The sequence below is a fragment of the Eptatretus burgeri genome, chromosome 1, assembly GCF_056783735.1.
Source record: "Eptatretus burgeri isolate ZD-2024b chromosome 1, Ebu_testis_v1, whole genome shotgun sequence".
NCBI classification, from domain to species: Eukaryota; Metazoa; Chordata; class Myxini; order Myxiniformes; family Myxinidae; genus Eptatretus; species Eptatretus burgeri.
In genome coordinates, this window is record NC_140961.1 from 79,700,439 (window position 1) to 79,710,438 (window position 10,000).

General features: G+C 39.7%; 1 protein-coding gene across 2 annotated transcripts in view; it reads left to right on the forward strand.

Annotated features, from left to right (window-relative positions):
* The window catches only part of TMTC3 (transmembrane O-mannosyltransferase targeting cadherins 3), a 293,500-nt gene that overhangs the window by 111,101 nt on the left and 172,399 nt on the right, over window positions 1–10,000 (forward strand). For both annotated transcript variants that reach the window (XM_085890215.1, XM_085890224.1), the window contains exons 6-7: window positions 2,023–2,198; window positions 7,802–8,054. In XM_085890215.1, coding sequence (XP_085746341.1) covers window positions 2,023–2,198; window positions 7,802–8,054 — 429 coding nt within the window. The remainder of the gene's footprint in view (window positions 1–2,022; window positions 2,199–7,801; window positions 8,055–10,000) is intronic.

Consider the following 10,000-nt stretch of genomic DNA (forward strand, 5'->3'; position numbering starts at 1 on the left):
TGGTGAGCGAGAACGGATTTCTCTTCTCCCCCCCTGAATGATCTGCTGGGTACCCTTGTCTCGTGTTTAATTGTAAAGTAAGGCATAGTGATAAGCATCTGCTCTTTGTCTCTTTTTCTATCAATGCCTGATTAATTCTTTATTTGCTTGCGATTATTTTGATTGATATGAATGTACTTATTTTCGCCACAAGGAAATAAGTTCTTTTTATTTATTTTTTCCTCATTAATAAATTCCTTGTTGACGTTCCAACCTGTCCGTGCTTATCCTTTTATTTCCTTCGATTGATCCAGCATTGTCCGAACCTAGATAGACTGGGAGGTAATTACCAAACTAATTGACCTGTCATAGTCGGCACGCACCAGCGTTTAAACGCTCGGCCGCCCTAATTAAGATCCAATCAAGATAAGATTGGTGCTTTGCTGAGGGCATGCTCCCCATTCAGAAAGCCACGTGACCTTTAGTTTAATGGCAAAATTAGATGGTGGACACTGGCTCTCGTGGTTAACTGATTGATGTTCGTGGTTCTAAAGCAACCCACCATGTCACAAAGTTAATTGTGAGCGGTGGTCCCAGGTCCTGCTCTTCCGAGGACAAACTGGGATTAACCCTCATAATACACTCGGTACGCGTGGCCGTAACAATATATATCATCTCACGTACACACTGCTGGGAGATTTTAAATTTCATTTTTTTGGCACTACACTTGTTATATTTTGCCTTCCATCTTGAATGGTGTATTAGTTTGTTAAGTCGGCCTAAGAGCCAATTCAGGAAGAAGTTTGCTTGCATATTAAAATACCATCACGAACAATGGATTTGTTTGAATTATTGAGAACTTCATGATCGATTGCCATGCCAAGTAGCATTACTTGTACAGTATTTGATTTAGCCCGTCCTTCTGCATCACCGATTTCAAGTGGTGTGTACAAAGAGCAGGGACTTGATCAACATGAGCTCGAGACTCGCGCTTACCACTGGTGTGGTTTCAAAGTTTTGACAGTGACAGTCCTGAAAACAAAATTACGAGACGTGATCATTGTCTAAAATTTTCATTTTGCTTTCTTTATATAAAAAAAATTCACCACATAGCAGTGAAGGTAACTTCGGTGGATGTGCAAGTAATTTACTTGGAGGCAGCCAACTTTTTGCCCCGTTTGGTGGTGAAATGCACATCTGATGTTATATATGCCTTGAAACCACTCACGGACAAGGCAACTGCCTCCAGGAAATTTACTGGGGAATTACTGAAGTTATTTGATGCTTCTTAATGTGATTCATTTTAAGAGTGTAAAAATAAAATATCTTTCATGATCAACTCATATGTATAAAGTGCCTTATTTTGAAATTTTCCTTTTACTTCGCTTTAACTTGACTTGCAGCTTCCATGCTCAAATGCTGTACCGCTCTCTGGCACAAACAATTACAGTAGGACTTCGTCTCTGTGTCTTTTCAACATGTCAGTGCAAGTGCGCCCACATTTATGTCGTTTTTCTTGTTTGTTTTGGCTGAATGTATGCATAAGCATTGTATAAGTGCGAGTTATTTTGTAGTTTTTCTTGAAATAAACTGCCAACGGCATCTATATTGGGTTAGATATTTGCTCAGTTGGCTGAAACAGGTGTAGGAAATATTTTCCTTCCTTGACAGCAATGTTTGTGAAAATATTCCACTGTAATTCACAATGGTATCGAATAAATCAGCGAACTGCCATCTCTTAAAACGGTGCTAATTGTATTGCCACAGCCTTGGAGTCCTTGTGTAATGCCAGTTAAACTTCCAGTTCATTTGTTTCACAAAGCCGCATCATTGTGACGTGATTATAATTCCTCCCAGAATGTTTGACAGGTCATTTAAGTGATTTTGAAAGTGTGCAATGCTCAACAAGTTTTCATTGTGGGTGAAAGTCAATTTTTTTCTTCTTGTTACTGGCTTTATTCTGCTGTCATAAAATCCCTGAATTATATATTTTAAACAAGGAGCAAATTGGTGTTTTTTTTTTTTGTTTGGCTCTGCTTTCAGCTCTCCCTGGGTGAGCTGTGCTCCAGTGTGCTGCAGCTGCTGCAGGGTAAAGGTGCAGGACCTCCTGGGTGGCTGCGCACCATCAGTCTGAAGATCTTGGTGCTGCTTCTCTGCACATTGGCACTGGTGTTGGTTCGGGTGCAGGTTATCCAGTCTCAGTTGCCCGTGTTTACCCGGTATTTCCCCACTTTTACACTTCATCCAAAAGGCACTTTTACCAGAACAGGTTAGAAACAAATTTGGAAAAACCTGCAAAATGTAGTTGGCAAAGCCAGAGAAGATTAAAACGGACACGTTAAACTTTCCTGGTACTTGTGCAAAAACTTTCCATGGCACGGAGTGGGAGGTTTGTGCAGACAAATAATCTGGAAGTGACTAACTTTGCTTGCGGGAACAGTCCTGAATGCTGGCACACTGACCTGGTCGTAAATGCGTGGGCATCTACTCCAACAATGCTTTGCTCCTACCCCTGATGTGTGCCTGCCAACAAAACTGAAGGGAACTTAACATTAAGGAACACTTAACTTGGGGAGGAGTGAGGCTTCACCATGTTTCCTATTTGTATGCCCCGCTTGGGGATATTTTGCTCAAATTATGCACCAAGAAAATGTCCTCCTCCCACTTTATTCCCATCCCAATCGCTCTAACATCTCACCAATCACATCTTGCTGTGCTGTAACTTTTTGATAGTTTCTACTTAAGGAGCATTTCATAAAGCAAACTGGATTGATGTAGCTACAATAATGAGACAGGAAAATCACCAGATTATTTTCCTATTTCATGGGCCAGGTAAATGTATGTGTCCATTATTTTCCAGCGATTGTTCAAAATGTAATGCAGAGGCATCAGGAATCCCATAATGTTGATATGCTTTCAAACTTGGTAAATAGGGTTGTGTTTATTTTTTGGGAGACTGATCTTCTATGGTATGGAGCACAAGGCTGTGGAGTAGCATCATTGGCTGAGGGTCCGGCTGTGCCGCTGATACAATGCTCTCTGTAGGTTCGGACAGGAATTTTTAATCTGTTCAGGGTGCTGGCAATAGCTCCTCTACATTTCGCAAAAGACATGGTGGGATCTTTAACATCTACCAGCTAATGCCGGCAGAGGGGATGCCCAGGTTAACGCCCATCTGAGGGATGGCAGACACATTAATAAATCACCCTGCTGATGAAACATCGAGATGACAGTTTATGTCTGGGTTGGAATTCAAACCCAGGCTTGACAGCTTCGAGGCGAGTGTGCGTACCTCTTGGCCATCCTGTCTGTCCGGGAGACATAATTATCTACACTGCCTATAGAAAGTCGACACCCAATTTCAAAATTTTCACCTTTCACTTCTTGTGTAGTGCAGAAATCTGGGTAGCATACAAACCCCTCGACACCATTCGTCATGCCATCACTAAATTGAAAGATGAAATACCATTTGAGGACAGATCAGATGTGGTACATCACACGGTATGGGAGTGTGGCATAGCTTATGTCGGGGAAACGGGAAGACATTTAAAATTGAGGATAAATAAACATACCAGATCTACGAGGCTGGGGAAGGCCTCACAATCTGCTGTAGCACATCATTGCATATGTTTTGGTCACAGTTATGATGAAAGCAATACACAGATTCTGGAAGTCATGCCGACTAATTTTGCTGACTAATTTTGGAATCTAATTTTGGAAACACCGTCGACTAATTTTAGAATCTTAGCATGCTGAAACACAGGATGATGGATTAATGGAAGAAACATTAAAACTTCCCGCACAGTACTACCGCTTGATAAAGAAAGCAGAAAGTGGTTGGTGCAAACTCCAAAAACGAGGACAGTGTGGACCACAAATAACTCACAACATGCCTGGAACATTGAGCCCAGAGGGCACATGAATCACTCCACTAAAGATATGCCCCATAACACAATCTTCACTGAGGCAGACTCACTCCACCCACATTCCAACCCCATCTACAACAGGACCATGTGACCACATCACATCACCAAGGAGGACTAACTTCGATGTACAGATGCATGCCCAATAACTTGCCAAGTTTTAATGCACATACGTTTTTTTTAAACCAGATCATACAGGAAACAGATGCAGAGGGAGCAGACAATCGATCAAGGATGATCTGCATTAACAACAGGGAGAAAAGTAATAATTTTGTTTTCCACTCCGAACATCAGTGTGTTGGACTGGATGAGGATTAACACAAGGCAGAACTAGAAGGGCACTCGGTAGAGCGCATACCTCTGCCACGCAATGCCCGATCCACAAGAACATATCCGGCCCAATACATTTTTCAAATATCATGCTCTGTATAGTTTTTGGCCCGATCTCTCAATAGTGAAGAATCACTTTAAAAATTAAATAATTTTCGGATCGTCGCCAAAATCAAAACAATTCGTCCTTGCCACACACCCAACCTGTCCACCAAGTTTCATAGGAATCAGTCTCCAACTTTTTTGAGATATCGTGATATATATGTATATATGTATATGTTAGTTAAGTCCTATTTCTCAATGGTGAAGAATCACTCAAAAAATTATCAGATCCGGATCCAGATCCGGATCTTCACCAAAATGGAAACAATTATTCCTTTTCATACACTCAACATGTCCACCAAGTTTCGTCCGAATCCTGCACACAAACAAACACAAACAGACAGAAAGAGATGAAAACAAAACCCGCTTCACCTTTGGTGGCAGAGGTAATAAAGTAGGCCACCACTTGATTGTTCACTGGGCTAAGAGGAAGTTTGTGTGTCATGAACGAAACGTCACCATGAGACTTGATTAGCTCACGCTCGTTTGTTTTAAAATATGTATGAGCTTGGTCAAGTTTTATCATTTTGGTTGGCTGTGCATTTTAATAATTACTATATATATATATATATATATATATATATATATATATATATATATATATATATATATATATATATATATATATATATATATATATATATATATATATATATATATATATATATATATATATATATATATATATATACACACATATACAGTCATGCGTCGCATTTTGACGTCTCGGTCAACGATGGACCGCATATACGACGGTGGTCCCATAAGATTATAATGGAGCTGAAAAATTCCGATCGCCCAGTGATGTCGTAGCCGTCGTAGTGCTGCCAGTCGTATAAAAGTACAGTATAGCACATACAATTATGTACAGTACTTAATACTTGATAATGATAATAAACAACTACAGCATGGCCCCATTATAACACGATCGTTGAGGTCCATAAAATGTCATTGCGATCGTCGCGGGGGTCGCGCTAAATCTGGATTCAAGAAAATCAGCGTTCAAACTGACCCAATGTTGACCTAACATCCTAAAACACCCCTATTTTCACCCGATTTGACCCATTTTTTGCACGTTTACCTTCCAGCAAGCAAATTACCTTTGAATTAAAGAATTCTGTGAATAAACCGTTGTTGTTACAGTCGAAATTAAAACACAAGTTCGTTTTTAGTGAAGTTTTTATGTTCTTAAAACATTCGCACTGTTCCGAAAATATATCACACAATTGACAGGTGCTCGTTTCTTCATTTGTAAATTATAACATCGATGCAAAGATTATTTATAAAATCCAAACACTATTTATTCACCTTTCTAAAATTGATGCGAGAGATTGGAAGCAGCCGCTAACAACACAAATGGCCGTCCTGAACAGCACAAAGGAAAAACGAACACGTCTTCCGTCGATCTTGGATGTGTGTTACAATTGCCTACAGTATTCAGTACAGTAACATGCTGTGCAGGTTTGTAGCCTTGGAGCAATAGGCTATACCATATAGTCTAGGTGTGTAGTTGGCTATACCATCTATGTTTGTGTGAGTACACTCTATGATGTTCGCACAATGACGACATCGCTTAACGACACATTTCTCAGAACTTATACCCGTCATTAAGTAGTGCATGACTATATATATATATATATATATATATATATATATATATATATATATATATATATATATATATATATATATATATATATATATATATATATATATATATATATATATATATATATATATATATTTATATATAATCATTCATGGAAGAGTGAGGGGAAAAAAACGGCAACATTCTGATAGTGAGACCACAGGTGGATGCCACAAGCAGGGGATTGAACCAACAGAAAAAGTCGAGAGATGAGAGAAGGAATCAAAATAAGTGGGTTGGGTTCGTTATGGTTAATGGGGGTGAAAAAGATTGTTTATAGGAATGGGGGATGACATGAAATGCTGGTGCACCACTTGGTTGAAGCCCTGGAAGAAAGACTGTGATTGCACCACCTCCAGAAGGCAGTTTCATAAATGGTAGAAAAGAGGAATAAAACACTTGAGGTGGCCAGTAAGCCGAGATTTCAGGAGTTTAACCAGGAGGAGGTTACTGGAAAAATGAATACGTTCTGGACGAGCTTGGTTGGGTTGGAGGGCTAAGATACCAGAGTGTTCAAGGCTGGAGGAGAGGCGTTATACACAGAGAAGCCACCATTCCTATCTGCAATCTGAGAGCAACAAGTAATACACTTTGGCCTCAATGCAGATGTCAATAATGTTGAGAGCTTGAGATTTTATCTGAAACTGTGGTGTAGGCCCAAATGGTAAATTTATAGTTCATTGAGCTACAGACAAAGGCCTTATAGGTTAAATAGTTCTTATTTTTAAAGGAATCATGGAGGATTCCCAGTCTGCAGCTAGCTTTGGAGGTCAACTTTTCTGTCGGGCCATTCCAGAAGAGGTCATGGCTGATTGTGAGGCCTAGAAGTTCAAGAGGTTGAACCTCATACAGTGGTTGACGATAGAAATATATCATTGTGTTTGTTTGATATTTCTGGAGAGATAGGGTGAGACAATGAAATTTGCCAAAATTGACAGACATATCTATTTTGTCAGATCAATATCTAATGAATTGCAGTGAAGCAGATATGACACAGCCGTTGTCTTCCTGTCAGAGAGATGGGGTACTGTATGGCACCATGTGGAGTTGTCTGCAAAATGGTATAGAATGTTTTCCTGAGCATTGGAGTAATCTTTTATGTATATGAGGAGCAGACTGTGCCCAAGACACTGTTTTGTTGCACTACGGCATCCATTGGGGGGGGGGTGGAGGAAGGGTTCCCTTAATAACAAGGCATTGACTGTGCAAGTGGGTAAAGACAGGAAGCCAGGTATGAAGGTGGCTTTCTATTGCTTCAGGCAGCGAGCTTGGCAACCTCAGCAGGATGCCCGAACTTGGTTGAGTTGGAGCTGAATGCTGAGATGTTCAATGAGATGGTTTTGACCTTTTTTCAGAAGTACCTTTCCAAAACAAAATCTAGGCTTCCAGCCAACAGGGAATTAAGTTGGTAAAGTACAGATAGCATGGCTCTGGGAAACGACGGATATGTAACATCAAAACAGGATCTCGAAAAATAAAATTCTCAGAATTATTGCCAATATTTGTGAATGGCATTCTGTTTGCGATGGAAATACAATGCTGCCTTGGGAATGATAACATGTTATGCCATCGCAATATTATTTGGAAATGACCCACATATTTATTTGGAGGGGATCTTGTGACTTAACTTTCAGGTAACTCTCAACCCACACACTTTAGCAAGTGCTCCCATTAGAATAAATGAGGGTGGATAAAGTAAATATCATGATCAAGAGCTCGATTGAGCTGTGAGGTGCATGCAGAGAATGTGACTTTTGAAAGATGTACTGTGGATATGGTTGAAGATAAGGTAGAGATAACTTTCAACTCATCTTTGCAGATTTGATAATCCAGCAGCTGTGACATTGTCGCCAGCCAGACAGCTCACGTACAACTATCTTCTGTCACTCAACAGCTGGCTGTTGCTGGCACCATCAGCACTCTGCTGTGATTGGACAATGGGCTCTGTGCCACTGGTACAGAGCGTGTTTGATCCCCGGAACATGGCAACTGTTGTTTTTTATGTCATTATGGCCAGCCTTGCTTGGCGAACCATCTGGGCAGATACCCAGGAAGACAGAGCACTTTCTGTGGTATGTTATGTAGTTAACTGTTCAGACGGGTTATCGTTTTTCTTCTTCTTCTTCTTTGCAAAATCTGTACATTTTCACTTGTAATATTTGGTGTAATATAATATTTCACTGAATATGTGATTCTTTTTTTATTTATTTATTTTTTTAACAGTGATCAAATGCTCACAGAGGATGCTGTACATATATCACACGGGTCCCATAGGCCTTGTAGGTCCTTAAGAACAAAAAAGAAATTTTCCAGAACTCGAAAGGCCAGGAAAATCCTCACAACTCATTTATACTAGCTCCTGGAGAAATCCATATCGTCAAAATCGGGCTAAATTCCTCGCAATTTAATATTCAGCTTATTTGGTGTTTTTTTTTTGATGTTTTGTATCGACAAGCTAGCTTGTAAATATTTTCAAGTGTTTGTTTTTGTGTTATTCTTTTGGTTATTTCTCTCCTTGTACATAAGTTTGCGTGCACTCTCATCCCTACTTGTTTGTCAACCGCTTGGTTGTCTGTTTTATTGATGCCATCTTCTCTACCCTTATCTCCATATTTATTTTTTGCAAAACACCCGTTTTAATGATGACATTTTCCCATCTTTTGCCTCGCGCACATTTCACTGCTATTTGGGTGATTATTGAGGGAGTGTAGGCGTAAGATTGAATGCAGTAAACTAAATCAACTTTTGGAATACATGGGGATTTTTATACCCCTGGCTCAGAGGAGTCTGTGTTAATGGATGCCTCTGACATGATAGTATTGTTTAAGTAACAAAAACAAACAAGTGGTACCAGGCACAACAAATCCCGCCCATTTAAGGCATAAAGTTATTTTGGGGATCAAATTTAAATTTGATACATCCTTAACCTGAATGTTGATTATAAGGAATAGAATAAGGAATATTTTAGTCTTAGTTTGAAGTCAATTATACCATTTTTGACGATGTTATGAGCGAAAAAGATTTTGACGTTTTCGTGACCTGACCTTGACCTTTGACCTAATTGGACCCAAAAGTTAATGGGGTCGTCTGAGGTTCATTACCTACCTGTGGATACAATTTGACAGTGTTTGAGCCGGCCGTTTTCCCGTAAAGTGGTATTTTCGTAACCATGTTTTAGTTTTAATGTAAAATTTGTAATTTTGACCGATGGCCACGACCCCCAAAACTTCGGACCCAACCGATATTCACAAATATGCATTTTTCACTCTAGGAATGGGTAGGATTATAAGTGACAAATATAATAAGGTTCACTATAAGCTTAGTTTTAAGTAAATCGGATCATTTTTGACGAATTTATGAGCGAAAAACGATTTTGATATTTTCGTGACCTTGACCTTGACCTTTGATCCAATTGGACCCAAAATTAATGGGGTCGTCCAAGGTTCATTGCCCACCTTTGGATTAATATTGATGGTGTTTGCTAAAGCCGTTTTGCCGTTAAGTTGCTAACAGACAGACAGACAAACAAACAGACAAACAAACCGGACGATTACAATATCCCGCTCCCTCCCTCTGGGGGGGGGGGGGATAACTAGAACGGCACTGAGTAGAGCGCATACCTCTACCAAGCTGAACAGTTTACGTTTTCTATCTCACTGATAGGCCAGATCTGCATCCGGACCTGAACCAAATTCAAATTGGTTCGTTCTTACCACGTACCCAACTCATCCACCAAGTTTTGTCATCCATCCACAACTTTTTGAAACATCATGATATATATGTCGTTTTTTTGCCTTATCTCTCAATGCTGAAGAATCAATTGGAAGATTAAAAAAAATTGGAGTATCTGGATCCAGATCTTCACCAAAATCTAATCAATTCGTCCTTGTCACATACCCAACCTGTCCATCAAATTTTGTCCGAATCTGTCCACAACTTTTTGAGGTATCCTGCACACAGACAAACAGACAGGGGTGAAAAATAACCTCTGTCCACGTTTGGTGGCAGAGGTAATAAG